Source organism: Coregonus lavaretus (assembly GCF_964263955.1).
Source record: "Coregonus lavaretus genome assembly, chromosome: 9".
NCBI lineage: Eukaryota > Metazoa > Chordata > Actinopteri > Salmoniformes > Salmonidae > Coregonus > Coregonus lavaretus.
Genome location: NC_139996.1, coordinates 8514792 through 8531062, shown reverse-complemented (window position 1 = coordinate 8531062; position 16271 = coordinate 8514792). Strand labels below are relative to the sequence as shown.

At 42.2% G+C, this 16271-nt stretch overlaps 1 protein-coding gene across 1 annotated transcript; it reads right to left on the bottom strand.

Annotated features, from left to right (window-relative positions):
• Positions 1–4816: 4816 nt before the first annotated feature.
• Positions 4817–15664, bottom strand: LOC311134985 (G1/S-specific cyclin-D1-like). The gene is made up of 5 exons (XM_084168778.1): positions 15105–15664; positions 13149–13364; positions 12561–12720; positions 7723–7868; positions 4817–6887 (listed from the first exon to the last, which is right to left on the bottom strand). The coding sequence occupies exons 1-5, from the start codon at positions 15597–15599 to the stop codon at positions 6732–6734; spliced, it is 1173 nt and encodes a 390-aa protein (XP_084024904.1). The 5' UTR covers positions 15600–15664; the 3' UTR covers positions 4817–6731.
• Positions 15665–16271: the final 607 nt, after the last annotated feature.

Genomic DNA, 16271 nt, shown 5'->3' with positions numbered 1-16271 from the left:
CATTCATTTTGCGTGTACACACTCCAAGTTTGCCTCTCCGGGCTGCATAGAGTGAATTTAGATGCTCCTCTGCCCTCTCCAGTGGAGTCTTATTTGGGATTTCCTCCTCCATCATTCACTTTTAGTTCACTCAATTTACAATGACACGGTTGTTGGTTTGATTGTTAAACGTAATGCCCCTTTAGACCTCCTTTAATCTTTAAAAACACAGTCATCCATTTCAGCATATTGACCCATTTTGAATTGCACATGTGCAAGTTTGGCATTTTAGATGCGTTTTAAACATTTCATCCCGTTGAGGTTTTGTCCCTTTAATGAAGTTTTAACACGCAGTATCTTTAGATCCTTAAGTTGCATTCGTTGCGTTGATGGATTGCATTTCCACGTTAGGCCAAATATTAGATATATGATTAGGCTACATTGTGCATAGGATCTGTGTTTCCCAAACTTAAACTTCTTAATTGTTTTCACAGCGCTGTATTTTGAATTCCATTCCCAAGTTTATCAAACATTCCAATTATAAGCACATTTGCGCTTCCATAATATGCATGATCAAACGATCGCCTTGAACAGGGCAGCTCATTCATTCGCAGTGGTTACTCACGGCTGGCGAAATCTAGGAGTTCAAATCCTTCCAAGCGAGCTGTCCTTATGGTCCGAATGCAATTACAAATAGAACAAAATCCAGCGTGTGTCCGAACCGGAGATTTCCTTCCGGTAGTAATCCTTCACGGAGTTTTTTGACTTGAATGTAGTGGCTTCCTTTCCTCTTTACCATAGCCACTGCCCTAGCCTGAAGCGGGGTTGTTTCGGACGCATACAGTCCACACTCAACGTTTCCAAACGGCCAAACATTCAATGAGATCCAGGGATATAGTGCAACAAAAAATGTTTATTCTTCTTATCTAACAAAAAGGTATTCTCCAATCAACTTAAAGCAGAGATTACTTGAAATGCAAATACATAATATAATATGACCTGTCTGTCTGTATTTCTGTATGTCTATATGGTCAAAAAACTATACCGCTCCCGCATCTAGCAAGGACTCCTCCCCCCGAAGGCCCAACTTCCTGCCTTTATACTAACACAATTAACACAGTACAATGAATGGGCAAGAGGGGGGGGCAAAAACTGAGTTACACTAATAACAAATGAATATATCTCAATCCGGTAAATAAATCATAAAGGTACGTACCTAATATTTCATCATATACATTAATATTTAATATATTTACACAAATGTACATGGAGCTCAGTATGTTCGGTCTTTTATACAAAATATGCCCAAATCGGCTCTAACATGCGATTCCCATTGACAAGCTTAGCACCCTAACCCAAGAGGGTGACCAATAAGGGTGATTTTTGTGTGACAATAATCCACAATACAACATGGAACATATAGGACATAGTGCAAATGTCTTAACATAAACAAATGCCTTGTACATGTATTTGATACATATTACAACAGTATCCCACACACTGAGAATAGCGTGTCAATTTCCCATCAGCCTTGACAAAAACAGTCATTTTAAAAGGCTCTTTTAAGCCACCTTATTTACCTGCTTGTTCTCTGATAGGGAGCCCTTCAAAGGCAGAGCCGCTCCAGATAAGACACCACGACATAACAATGTATTCCTGGAGGAGCACTACACAACAGAGAGCAGGGGGCACAGATTACCTCGATGCTGGCTGCAGGAATGCCCATATAGAGGAAGGTGTTTTGTCCTGTTCTGTTTAAAGATTTACCTGGAGAGCTTTGAACAGCATTGACCTCAGTTTATTTTGCCAACTTTGTCCCAGCAATGCTCATTCTGCTTAATTTGAGTAGATTGGATTGGACTGAATTATACTTTTATTTATTTTTTGAAAATAATGAATGATTCAATAACAAACATCATGATCCTGTGTACTGTGAGAATTAATTAAGGATCAATAACACAGAAGGTGAGCTATAGTTCTGATCATCTAATCTACTGCTCCAAGGATCGTTGGGGTTTAAAAGATATCAGACATGGAGGTGTTGAAAGCAGTTCAACCGGTTAGTATAGTAAAATCAGTCACACATTAAATTACTTTTTGTGAGTCTCCAATGTTAGAACGAAGACCCCGTTGGGATAGTCTGGGTGCCAAAACAGTTACCTAGCAAACATAATCCAGTAAAGTGCTGCCATCAACTGGGTAAAATAGTGAATCACAAGGTAGCGATGGGGCATAGTCTTTTCTGACGCTCTGCGTCTATTAGGTATGATTCCTGATGGTATGCTTCTATATAGGCCTCGTAGAGGGTTTATGATGACTTCATTAAGCATTGAACTTTTTCGTTTATTTAAAGTGGGACCCCAAATCCTATAGAAAGGACGAAGTATGACAACAACAGTATTGAAGGCCTTAGTATCAGACGTGTGCTCGATCTGTTCTGGACCCTCCAGTAGAGGGTGATATGACCCTTCCTCCTGGACTATGTGACACTACAGGACACTACAGTTGGTTGAGAGCGAATGAGAGCCACAGAGGCTGTCTGCATTGTGCTGCTGCCTCCCTGCCAGGCTGGTTTTGTCCTGATGCTGCTGGACAGCTGCCTTTCTGATTTTCCTTTTCCCCAGAAGAGGACTGGATCAGAACTCAGCAGGACAAAGCCGGCAGGGGCCAGCTGCCGAAAGGACAGACAGCTGGCCTATAGCACTCTGCAGCAGGTGAGGATCGGACTGGCGGCATGAACTGAGGCCCACTGATAAAATTGCTCTGCTCTCGCTCTCTCTGCTCTCTGCTCTCTCTCTCTCTCTCTCTCTCTCTCTCTCTCTCTCTCTCTCTCTCTCTCGCTCTCCCTCTCTCTGGTATCTGTCTCTCTACTTCAAGGCTCCGCTCTGCAAACAAACAGCACTTCACGTCAAATGCTGCTAGCTTTACTGCTTGTAAACCTGTGTGCCAACGACCGTGACCCTCCTCTTCATAAAGCTGTGTCAGTGGAAAATGCAACAGCACAAAGTGGACAACTCTGAGAAGCAGTCTGTAAGAGAGATCATTTAGAAAAGGAGAGAGAGAAAGCAGTAGTCCCTCGAATTTGAAAGCAGCATTCTCTGGAATGCAGTATTCTAGACAAGCGACAGCTGGTATCGAAAGTAGTCACAAAAGAAGAAAAACAAGCTGTAACTAATTTACACTTATCATAGCGTACATCATTTTACTTTTACTTTACAGGTTAGAGTGGGAACTCTCTGGAGAACAGAAACAAAAAACAGCTTTACAAGCTAAAGAGTAAAACTCTTCTTCTCTCTCTACTGTTTGATAAATTACATTATTCTGTTGTGTGACGTAACAGTGGTGGTGCAGTGTCTCCTGAGGCCCAGGGCGGTTGGCTGACTGGGGGTAGGATGACTGGCAAAGTAGTGCACTACATATGTTGGATCTTAATTTGAGCCAGTTTGCTACAGCAGGACAATAATCCTGCAGCAACAGGAATTGTGAATTATTACATGGATTATAATTAATGAACATTTTGGTAGGGGTTGATACATTTTCCTTAAGGGAAAATCAAGTCTGAAATTTCAAAGTGGAAATTACAAACTTCAGAAGCCTTTTTATACCAAAAATATACTACAAGTTTTATATCTCCTGCTCAAATTAAGATCCTACATCTTTATGTAGGGAATAGGGTGGCATTTGGGATGCAGTCTGGTGGTAGGATGTAGGGGTACAGCACTGCTCTTCTCCTCCCTCTGCCCTGGCCCATTCTTCACTGTTTGTCCAGCTCATGTTCACTGGCCTGTGAGAAAGGATTGGGGTTTCAGCCTTTCTATTCCTCTATACAGAATTCTCCCTTCAAAAGCATTCCATGCATAACAAAATAGTATACACTACATCCCTCCCCTCCCCTCCCCTCCCCTCCCCTCCCTTCTCCTCTCCTCTCCTCTCCTCTCTCACTCTCTTTTGCTCCTTTCTCTCAATTCCCCCCCTCTCAGTCTCTTAACACCCCCCCTTCTGATATCTTTTTAACAAATGTTCCCCACTAGGTAGGAATCAAAGTGAGAAAGACTTGGACAGCAGCATCGTTTTTACTTGACTTTGCTCACAAAGACCAGAGACGTACAGTGTTTACTTATTTTATGGCAAAAACACAATATTGGCTCAGTATGGGACACTAACATACTGTAAAGGGACACTAACATACTGTAAAGGGACACTAACATACTGTAAAGACAAAATACGTCTTTTTTTTTTCTCCATTTATTGTGCAGTAAAAACACATGATTGATAATGTCACGTCTCCGGTCGTTTCCAGCTGATGACACAAGACGGCACATTGTATATTTTTTTATCAAAATGGTGTTAAATCGCTATCAGAAAACAACCTATGGCTTAATAGGTAAACATGCCATTTACAAAAGTCCATCATATCTGTTTTCAATTTGTACAAAAGCTTTATATATATATATAGGGCCATCATCGACCTAATGGGGGGATACAGTCTCCTTAACTGAAACAGCTTAAAAATTAGTTATACAGGTGTTATAAAGGAGTTATAACAACTTTATTACAACAGGTTGGTTATTATGGCACAAGGTTCAATCATTGCTTTCTATAATAATTTTTTTACCCTAATTTTATACCAGAACTATCATTATAGACAAATTAAAATTAAAACTCAGATGAAATGAACAGATAATTGTGTCTGTGGCATGAGGTATTGTGAAGGAAACAGGAGCTAGATTTTGTTTCTTTTTTGGAATAGAGCAGATATCATAAAACATAGAGTTTTTAAAAATCAGATCACATACCAATACACTACGAAAGAAGGACAATGTCAATAATATCATATAACTTTCTATGAAAAAAATTATTTTATTACATGGCAGTATATTGTCGTTTTAATAAAAAATATCTACAAAATAGCAGCAAACACTTTGATAAGAACAAAAAGCATTGTTTTTATTTTATTTTTCATTTCATTTAGTCGTGAACCTTTGCTGGGAATATTCCTCCATAGCAGCGTCGTTATAAGGAGTGTTCACTTGTTTTTTTCTGTCATTGTACAATCAAACTCATTGACTCTGCAGTTTGCCCACATACTGTACTTAATGCCCCCTGTCACTCCCCTAGCAACCCCATAGCAACTTCAGTTATGTCTTCCAGATTGATCCTCCACTGATCTCTAACAATACAAAAATGACATCTTTGAATTTGTGCAAAATGATATAAAAGCCTTTTAAATGTTTATTTGATGACAGGGGTAGATTTGAAACATTTCGTTTTTTAATTTGAGTTTTTCCTCAACATTCAGTACACTAAGCCAGTGCATTGATTTTATAGTAATATTTAGAGTTTACTTTTACTTCACATGCCTTTCAAAGTATTGAATGGTTTGACATATTGACATATATGAAATAGCCATCTGTCATCATGATTCACACTGGCCTTGAAAATAGAATATTCTGCAATAAATAGTTGTTGTTCATGTAACTATAAATTACAAGCTTCAGATTCAATTCAAGCAGTTTGAAAAGTCCAAATCTGTCATCAGCTGTCATGAGGAGAATAGATAGAAAGGTGCCTTCTTGCGAGGATGGCGCTGCCATCTTTCACCTGTTAAGAAAGCTGGGGTCCAGGTACTATAGCTGGATAAATATATTAGATTTCCCCTTAACATCCTACTATGTCCTGCCTTTCCCACGTAACACCATATTTAGACATCCCAGAGGAAAGTCTGTCGTTGTTCCCAAACCATTCCATTCTCAAAATAGTCAGTAAAGCGTTATTGACCAAAAGTGCTTTTCCGATGGAATGTTCTTAGAAAGTAAGACAGAGTAACAATTCGATAACGACTGTGGACTACGTTAGCTTCCATAGAGAGCATTCAGGACAGCTAGCTAATCATTCTGTAGCAGAATGCGATGTTGCAAGTATTCAAGTACACTAGAAAGTAGACTTTTTCCTGTAGACATTCTGAAGTAACTGTACCTTACTGGTTAGCTTGCTGTCTTCGGAAGGCAGTGTGTCAGCAGTTATGACAGAGGTAATCCACAGTCCTCTGATGATAATTGAAAAAGTATGCTAAGCAAAATTACATTGTATGGTTACATTCTCCATTTCAAAAAAGAGGAGGTTAGAAGACTGATTTTCTAAACAATATCTCAAAGTCGGTTAAACGTTGAGGCAAGCATGGACATACCAAACTAACCAGGCACAGTAAAACATCTGCTCCTTTAGAAGCGGGTATACCATATTTTAAAATGCCTTTGTCATCAATCAACTCGAAACTAGATTTTTATGTGAGAAATTGCAGGTGCAGGTGTACTCAATCTGTTGAACAAAAATAAGACCTAATTAATTATTATATAGTTTATGTCTAATGTGTTGCACAACACATATGTGGCACATACAGTACTACTTCAAAATGTTTTATCTTATTCAAGTTTGTTTTATAAAAAATACATAGCGGGAACCACGCCCAATTTATGCTGCCACAAACCAGTGAAGGGACAGAGAGCAAGCGTAGGAATTAAGCCCTGGCTGATCGCTTACAACACATGTTAGGAGCCAGACAAGACATTCAGGCCAGGCCAGACCCTGTGCTATGAGCACAGGTATGTAAGTAGGTGTAAGTGGGTGAGAGCACAGTCAGCGGGGAGCGGTGCTGCTGAGACAGTGTCAATCAGCGCGTCCTCTTCTCTCCCCGAAGCCCTCTCCTCCATCTATGGCCTCTCCTTGGTGTGCACCAGACAACACTGTCCAACTCAGATGTTCACATCTCTCACGTCCGTTGGCGTGCACGAGAGGTTGACCTCCTTTTCCATGCTCTTGGTTTCTGTGGAAACAGTGTGTCGCTGTGCCTGACGGAGACTGGTCTCCAATAAGGATTCGATCTGTTCTTGACACGCCCGTAGACAGTCCTGCAGAGGGAGACACATCGTTAGTGATGAGATATGGACTAGTGTTAGACGGTCTCTCAGCAATGAGCGTCACTTACAGTCATGGACATTTGACTAACAGATTGTTGCCTGCCTTATAACAAAAATCTTCAAAACAATCTGAAAAATACAGATGTAGGATCTTAATTTGATCACTCTTTTGTTGTTGAGAATTTGCCTGCACGGCAGGAAATGCAAACTTGTAATTTCCACTTTAAAATGTCAGACTTGATTTGCCCTAACGTAAAATGTATCAACCCCTATAAAAGATATCCATGAATTATAATCCACATAATAATTCACATTTCCTGTTGCTGCAGGATTATTTTCCTGCTGTAGCAAACTGGCTCAAATTAAGATTCTACATCTGTATACAGTATTAGAATGGTATGACAATGGTACCAATGATATACTGTGTAGGCTTTAAGGAGTTGTGGTAGCACACAGAACCACAAGGGCAGAGTGGTATTCTAGTGGGAAGGGCTGTGACTATGCCAGGATTAGGAGGAAGACAATTCATCCAGAATGACTGGAAACCCAATCTGCTAGCACCCATTCCTGGCCCCAAAACAATAGGAGCTAAAGCAATTCACTGGGCCAAGGATAAGAGGGCCAGACCCTCAATCAGGTGGGGGAAGGAGTGCCCCAGGGACCTCATTCTAATGATTACGGTTCTTATTACCTGGATCAAAGAGGCCTGTAGAAACTAGAGCCAGACCAGTGGGCGAGGAAGAATTCAGAAGTTATTCTATTACTAACAACACTAAGTTATTAGCCTTTGATTTTTTTTGCATGAGACTGGGTTGTTCTCGCGTACCGGGTCACTTCTGATGACTTGGGACAGGAAGTGAGTGAGTTGCTGGGATGACATTGCATCGTCCATCTTCAGATGCAGCCCCTGGACAGCAGCCGCCACACTGCCCGCTGCGATCATTGACGGAGGGTTGGCAATGAATTTGACATCTGGTGTAGAGAGAGAGAGAGAGAGAGAGAGAGAGAGAGAGAGAGAGAGAGAGAGAGAGAGAGAGAGAGAGAGAGAGAGAGAGAGAGAGAGAGAGAGAGAGAGAGAGAGAGAGAGAGAGAGAGAGAGAGAGAGAGAGAGAGGAGGCAACAGGTTAAATTCCTGAAGCAAGGCATTTGATCCAAAAACAATTCACACCACGACCTTGTTCACTGGCTGCTCACTGGCTGCAAAGAGGCAGCTCAGGCCATTGACTATCTGTAGGGAGCAGGTGACACAGGGTGAGACAACAAGACCAAGATTACAAATGTCAATGGGCCATTCTCCCTATCCACATCTTCTCACTCCACCACCCTGGCAGTGAGGGGTGAGGAGGAGGAGTGGGGGAGGAAGAGAGGGGTGAGAAGAGGTGTCGGGATGGGGCAGTTTAATGTGGCACAACCAGATAATGGCAAGGCAGAGAGGAGAGAGACAGTGTGCTTCCAGCAGAATCAGAACAGAGGCATTCTAAAGTTCTAAAGTGACACCATGCTGACATGTGGCAGGATGCCCTGCCTGCTACTGATGAACTACGCTGTAGGTCCCAGTCTCAGACTGGCTCGCCCTTATTACACCCGTACAGACATCATCCCCTCCTCCTTTCTCTATCCCCCTCTCTCTATCCCCCTCTCTCTGTCCCCCTCTCTCTGTCCCCCTCTCTCTGTCCCCCTCTCTCTGGCCTCCTCACTCTATCCCCCTCTCTCTGTCCCCCTCTCTCTATCCCCCTCTCTCTATCCCCCTCTCTCTGTCCCCCTCTCTCTGTCCCCCTCTCTCTGTCCCCCTCTCTCTGGCCTCCTCACTCTATCCCCCTCTCTCTGTCCCCCTCGCTCTGGCCTCCTCTCTCTGGCCTCCTCACTCTATCCCCCTCTCTCTATCCCCCTCTCTCTGTCCCCCTCTCTCTATCCCCCTCTCTCTATCCCCCTCTCTCTGTCCCCCTCTCTCTGTCCCCCTCTCTCTGGCCTCCTCACTCTATCCCCCTCTCTCTGTCCCCCTCGCTCTGGCCTCCTCTCTCTGGCCTCCTCACTCTGGCCTCCTCATTCTGGCCTCCTCTCTCTATCCCCCTCTCTCTGGCCTCCTCTTTCTGGCCTCCTCACTCTGGCCTCCTCTCTCTAACCCCCTCTCTCTGCCCCCTCTCTCTGGCCTTCTCTCTATATCCCACTCCTTCTGGCCTCCTCTTTCTGGCCTCCCTCTCTGGCCTCCTCTCTCTAACCCCCTCTCTCTTCCCCCTCTCTCTGGCCTCTCTATATCCCCCTCTCTCTGTCCTCCTCCTCTCTCCATCATCTTAGAGAGTAAATTGACATGCATACAGAACATTAGGTAAGATTAAAGCGTAGATAAAACATGTCATTAAAATAAGAGGGGAAATGTTTTGCACTTGTTGGAATAATTATGTTTAACATTTACATTTTAGTCATTTAGTAGACGCTCTTATCCAGAGCGACTTACAGTTAGTGAGTGCATAAATTTTTCATGTTGGTGATGAATTATCTATTCAGCCCAAGAGCTGCTTAATAATCACACAGAGAGAAAGAAAGAGAGACAAGCTCATGCAGATGTATTCTCCTCTAAACCCCCTCTACCCTATACACCTCCAGCCCAAACCCCCTCTAACCCCTACCTCCAGCCCAAACCCCCTTTACCCCCTCTACCTCCAGCCCAAACCCCCTCTACCCCTCCACCCCAAACATGCTTCTACCCCCTCCCCCTCCACCCCAAACCCCCTCTACCTCCAGCCCAAACCCCCTCTACCCCTCAACCTCCAGCCCAAACATGCCTCTACCCCTCTACCTCCAGCCCAAACATGCCTCTACCCCTCTACCTCCAGCCCAAACCCCCTCTACCCCTCTACCTCCAGCCCAAACATGCCTCTACCCCTCTACCTCCAGCCCAAACATGCCTCTATCCCTCTACCTCCAGCCCAAACATGCCTCTACCCCTCTACCTCCAGCCCAAACATGCCTCTACCCCTCTACCTCTACCTCCAGCCCAAACCCCCTCTACCTCCAGCCCAAACCCCCTCAACCCCTCAACCTCCAGCCCAAACCCCCTCTACCTCCAGCCCAAACCCCCTCAACCCCTCAACCTCCAGCCCAAACCCCCTCTACCCCTCTACCTCCAGCCCAAACCCCCTTTCTCTCCTCTTCTCCACAGCCTCACTATGCAATAAATCACCCTTCAACTAGCTCTGCTGGGACACCTCTCTGGAAAGATCATGTCTCACTTCCTATTTTTAAGTGGTTAAAGAGACAATACATCTACTCCAGGCAGGGGTGCTCACACACACACACACACACCCAGAGGGACTCCTCAGGCGTGGCACATTGTGTGAAACAACAGGTCTAATCACCAGGCTCAGACCATTAATTTGACCATATTAATTAGGGGGCCTCCCAGTCTAGGAGACAAGCCCCCTTTAAACCCACCAGCCCATGCAAAGAGTATGGGGCATCACTGTGACTGAGCTCCCATTACAAGAGCCTGCACCACAAAGAGTTTAGAGACGAGGATTGAGGGAGCGCTGTGAGATTAATTTAATTTGACACTGGCATAAAGGCAAGCCAGAGAGCCATCATCGGGGACCATATCCTCACTAGATCTACCCAATCATATCCTCACTAAATCTACCCAATCATAGGCTCCCCTAAAAGAGAAAGGAAATAAATGCTTGAAACCCTTTAGGTTAAATCATTTTACATTTTAGTTAAATGTAGGAATGCCAGCCAGTAGCTGTCCTTAATGAACTATATAAAGCAGGTGACTCCACAATCTCAGAAAAAAGGAGAGATATAAAAAAGGGGTTCATCTCTTCTATTGGTGGCAAGACAAAGGAAGTAAATATATTTCACAGAGGTGTATTTCACAGAGGTGTATCAAAGCCTATCGAAACACCTCGGACAACAACAATGTGGCAGCAGTTCAAAACTACACTGAACAAGAATATAAACGCAACATGTAAAGTGTTGGTAGCATGTTTTCATGAGCTGAAATAAAAGGTCCCAGAAATGTTCCATACGCACAAAAAGCTTATTTCCCTCAAATGTTGTACACAAATTTGCTTACATCCCTGTTAGTGAGCATTTTCTCCTTTGCCAAGATAATCCATCCACCTGACAGGTGTGGCATATCAAGAAGCTGATTAAACAGCATGCTCATTACACAGGTGCACCTTGTGCTGGGGACAATAAAAGGCTACTCTAAAATGTGCAGTTTTGCCACACAACACAATGCCACAGATGTCTCAAGTTTTGAAGGAGCGTGCAATTGGCATGCTGACTGCAGGAATGTACACCAGAGCTGTTGCCAGAGAATTGAATGTTTATTTCTCTACCATAAGCCGCCTCCAACGTCGTTTTAGAGAATTTGGCAGTACGTCCAACTGGCCTCACAACCGCAGACCACGTGTGGGCAAGCGGTTTGCTGATGTCAACGTTGTGAACAAGAGTGCCCCATCATGGCGGTGGGGTTATGGTATGGGCAGGCATAAGCTACGGACAACGAACACAATTGCATTTGATCAATGGCAATTTGAATGTACAGAGACACCGTGACGAAATCCTGAGGCCCATTGTCGTGCCATTCATCCGCCGCCATCACCTCATGTTTCAGCATGATAATGCACAGCCCCATGTCACAAGGATCTGTACACAATTCCTGGAAGCTGAAAATGTTCCAGTTCTTCCATGGCCTGCATACTCACCAGACATGTCATCCATTGAGCATGTTTGGGATGCTCTGGATCGATGTGTACGACAGCGTGTTCCAGTTCCTGCCAATATCCAGCAACTTCGCACAGCCATTGAAGAGGAGTGTGACAACATTCCACAGACAACAATCAACAGCCTGATCCACTCTATGGGAAGGAGAAGTTTCGTGCTGCATGAGGCAAATGGTGGTCACACCAGACTGGTTTTCTGATCCACGCCCTTACTTTTTTTTGATGTGTCTGTGACCAACAGATGCATATCTGTATTCCCAGTCATGTGAAATCCATAGATTAGGGCCCAACAAATGTATTTCAATTGACTGACTTCCTTATATGAAATGTAACTCAGTAAAATATTTGAAATTGTTGCATGTTGCACTTATATTTTTGTTCAGTATAGTTAAATACCTTCCTTAGAAGTATTACTCATCACAAATAGCACATACAGGATCTTCAACATGCTTTCACACTCTCTAGTGTTCCACTCCCTACCCCCTTCACCTCCAGCCCAAACCCCCTCTACCCCCTCTACCGCCAGCCCAAACCCCCTCTACCGCCTCCACCTCTAGCCCAAACCACCTCTACCCCTCCACCTCCACCTAAAACCCCCTCTATAGTACTAAACAACAACAGTAAGAGCGCAGCAGAGAAGTCAGCAGTATACAGATGTAGGATCATAATTTGAGCAAGTTTGCTACAGCAGGAAAGTAATCCTGCAGTCACAGGAAATCAACATTATTATGTGGATTATAATTCATGGACATTTTTGTAGGTGTTGATACACTGAAATTTCTAAGTGGAAATTACAAACTTCAGAAGCCTTTTAAAACCTCAAAAAGTTTTAAATGTCTTGCATTGCAGGAAAGTTATCATGCAACAGGGTGATCAAATGAAGATCCTACAACTGTAACAACAGACAGGCAGGTAGTGGTGGATCTCCCATCATGCATACCTGTAGCACATAGGGCCACAAAGGTCTGGGCATGCTTGCGCAGGATTTGCTCGGTGTCCTGATGGATGGGTAGTTTGGAGAGGAAATGGTCTATGAAATCGTGTGGGGTCACTGAGGCTAGATCCCATTTCAGTTTGTTCAATACTAGTAGTTCCATTTGCTGTAGATGAGAGAGAGGGAGAGAGGGAGAGAGAAAGAGAGAGAGAGAGAAACAAAACCTGTAGTAAGACACTGTGCAAGGGTTCAAGACACCAACACACCACTAGAGGGGGGTATGCACCACACAGGCCTACACTCTGCCACCTTGCCAATTACTTATCATTACAATCATTGATACAGTATGTTATGGGAATTTGGTTTGAGAATTTCTTTCAGAATTTGAGTTATTATCTCATTTTAAATGATTGATCTCCAGAAGTTAACCATTGCTATATGGAATATAATGAACACATAAAAAAAATTCTGATTATAGGCATACTGTGTAATAATATGGATATTACACTATACTATATTATACTATATCCTCGTTAACATAATATACATGTGTTGGTTACAACTAATGAGAACATGATGAGGAAGTGAAATTACCAGCAACTCGATTGGTCGGATGGAATTGTCAGTGTATATGCACAACTTCTCAGCAGTTAGAGGAATGGTCTCCTTCATTTTAGACGCCAGAAACATGCAGGTAGCTCCCAATAATTGTAGTCGGGTCTTCTTTGTGGGTTCGACCGACAAATATCTGTCCAAAAAATTCATAGCTAGGGGAAAAACCTCCTCTTCACATTTCTGTTCCTCACAGACCTGTAATCAAAAACCAAACGAAAGATCAGTTACATATCTATAGGCTATACCTGTATAGGTCTATTTCTATCTACTACATAGTAGTGGTGGGCACCAATATTGATAATTAAATATATCAATATCGTTTGATATCGATATGAGCAAGGCATATCATGATATTGGTTTATTCTTCCTGCTAACCTACACTGTTCTGTAAAAAAGCATACATGACTGTTAAGGCATGCACAAAACCCTCTGACTTAAGCATACTTAATTGCCTGCTGATGGGTCGACAACTGTGGATGGGATCCCTTTGTTTTCAAACTGGTTAGGTAGGTTTAGGCTACCAGAACATTTACACCAGGGCCAATGGGCAATCCGCAAGCAGTTGTATGAACTGTACTTTCTACAACCCGATATGATATCAATATCGAATCGAAAAATGCAACAGAGATTTTACATATCGGCGACAATCACTACTACAAAGTCATCAAAAAGAACAAACAATAACACGAGTCATACATGCATGCATATAAGTGTATATTATGTGAATGTAAATGCAGATGTAAGACGTTTTGGATAAATCTACAACATTTTGACAACATTATATTTCACTCGTGGACACAAAGGTGGCGTCAAGGCAAGCACATGGCGTAGAAAGCAATTGTAGTTCGTCATATTTTCAAAAAATTGTTTTTAATATTTGAAAATTGTTTTAGCATGTAACAATTGCATGTAAACAGTCTAAGGCGTATACTTTATTGGACATAAGTGTCTTATTCCGAATAGCTAAAAGAATACAGGTCAAAATTAACTTTTTTTGTAAGCCACTAAATTGGACAAGGAGCATGCGCCCACATCTCATTACAGCATGCAACTTTAGAAATTAATAAAAAATATATTCGTCCACATCACGAAAACATTTTTATCATGTAAATTTTAAGCAATGTTTCTTCTTTCATTATATGACACCTTCATTGCATTCTCTCAAAGGGGATCGAAGATATTAACCATATTTAGACTAGAGTCGACCCGTTGCAACTCCCACATCGACTTTGATGGTTCAGTTGTAAGTTTGCTTTATCAAGTTGTAACTTAACAATAGAAACATAGCTCCAAATGCATATGAGGTCAATTAGCCTACTATATCGAAAACAGCAGTGACACAGTTATTACTTTTTTAAACACACAAAATAGTGCTATAAACCACAAGAAAACAAAGATGGCGCATTTTGGCACTTGTGACTGCATACGTGTACATTGACATTAATTTAGAGAATTATGAAACTAAAGTGTTCGTTCCCTTGAATATATAATATATGGGAATATTTGGCGTCATTTGCAGCATGTATCAGGTAAAATGACGCTCAATGAGTCCCACAGACAACCTCTTAATGTAGTCCAAAGGGTAAACTGGGTGAATAAATACGTATGATGTAATAAACACATTTGAAAGGTAGGCCTATAGACAACTTTGACCAACACAGGACAAGTACTCTTTATAGACGCATGCTAGTAGCGTATGTTGCCTTTTATTATTCCAAAGGCATTGGCTAGACATATGAGATGTTTCGGTGAATGTAATGTTATGTATCTGTTTCGGTGAATGTAATGTTATGTATCTGTTTCGGTGAATGTAATGTTATGTATCTGTTTCGGTGAATGTAATGTTATGTATCTATTTCGGTGAATGTCATGTTATGTATCTGTTTCGGTAAATGTAATGTTATGTAGCTGTTAGAAAGTGTTTCTTGCACAAACCTCCAGCATCCATGTAGAAAGAATTCTCCTCATGCAAGGTACAATCTCTTTCTGTACACATTTGAAGTAGTTCGTTGCTGGGAGATAATTGTCTTCAGCTTTTAGCATGGTCTGCAAAACTCTATCGTTGAGCAGGTTCGAGTCTTGGTAAGCTCTCCGGATTGTCTCCACTTCACAGCACAGCAACTGGTGTTCCATTCCTTCGGCTTCGGCAGTCGCTTGAGCAATGAGAGAGACAGAGAGAGACTGATAGAGAGACTGATTGATTGCTTCCCCCAAAGTTCCGTGGAAGTTGCTCTGCTCTGTCTGCTGCGACTGCTGTGTCGAAGCTCTCAGGAGGCGACCAAGCTCTGCTCTCCTCAATAAACTCCCCTCCCCTCCGCGCAGTTGGTCAATGACGTGACTGTTGTTATTAGAGAGCAGATCAAAGGAAGGCGGCGTCGACCATGAGAGACAGTCAGAGACACAGAGAGAGAGAGAGAGAGATAGAGACATATTTCCCTCAGATAACAGACCCACAAAGAATTCGAAAACAAATCCAATTTTGATAAACTCCCATATCTACTGGGTGAAATACCACAGTGTGCAATCACAGCAGCAATATGTGTGACCTGTTGCCACAAGAAAAGGGCAACCAGTGAAGAACAAACATCATTGTAAATACAACCCATATTTATGTTTATTTATTTTCTCATTTGTTCTTTAACTATTTGCACATTGTTACAACACTGTATATATACATAATATGACATTTGAAATGTCTTTATTATTTTTGGAACTTGTGTGAGTGTAATATTTACTGTTCACTTTTTATTGTTAATTTCACTTTCGTTTATCCATTTCACTTGCTTTGGCAATGTAAACATATGTTTCCCATGCTAATAAAGCCCCTTGAATTGAACTGAGAGAGTGAGAGAGAGAGAGAGAGAGAGAGAGAGAGAGAGAGAGAGAGAGAGAGAGAGAGAGAGAGAGAGAGAGTAAAAACAACCCATATTTATGTTTATTTATTTTCCCTTTTGGACTTTAACTATTTGCACATCGCTATAACACTGTACATAGCCGTAATATGACATTTGAAATGTCTCTATTCCTTTCAAACGTTTGTGAATGTAATGTTTACTGTTCATTTTTGATTGTATATTTAACTTTTGTTAATTATCTATTTCA

Bases quoted from the DNA above. Each gene is read 5' to 3' on its own strand.
- LOC311134985 (XM_084168778.1), bottom strand. From the start codon at position 15,599: ATGTCTCTATCTCTCTCTCTCTCTCTCTGTGTCTCTGACTGTCTCTCA. The intron at 12,721-13,148 runs GTAATTTCACTT...TCTCATCTACAG, and splicing joins TCCGACCAATCGAGTTGCTG to CAAATGGAACTACTAGTATT. The intron at 7,869-12,560 runs GTATGCATGATG...TCTCTACACCAG, and splicing joins TGTGGCCCTATGTGCTACAG to ATGTCAAATTCATTGCCAAC.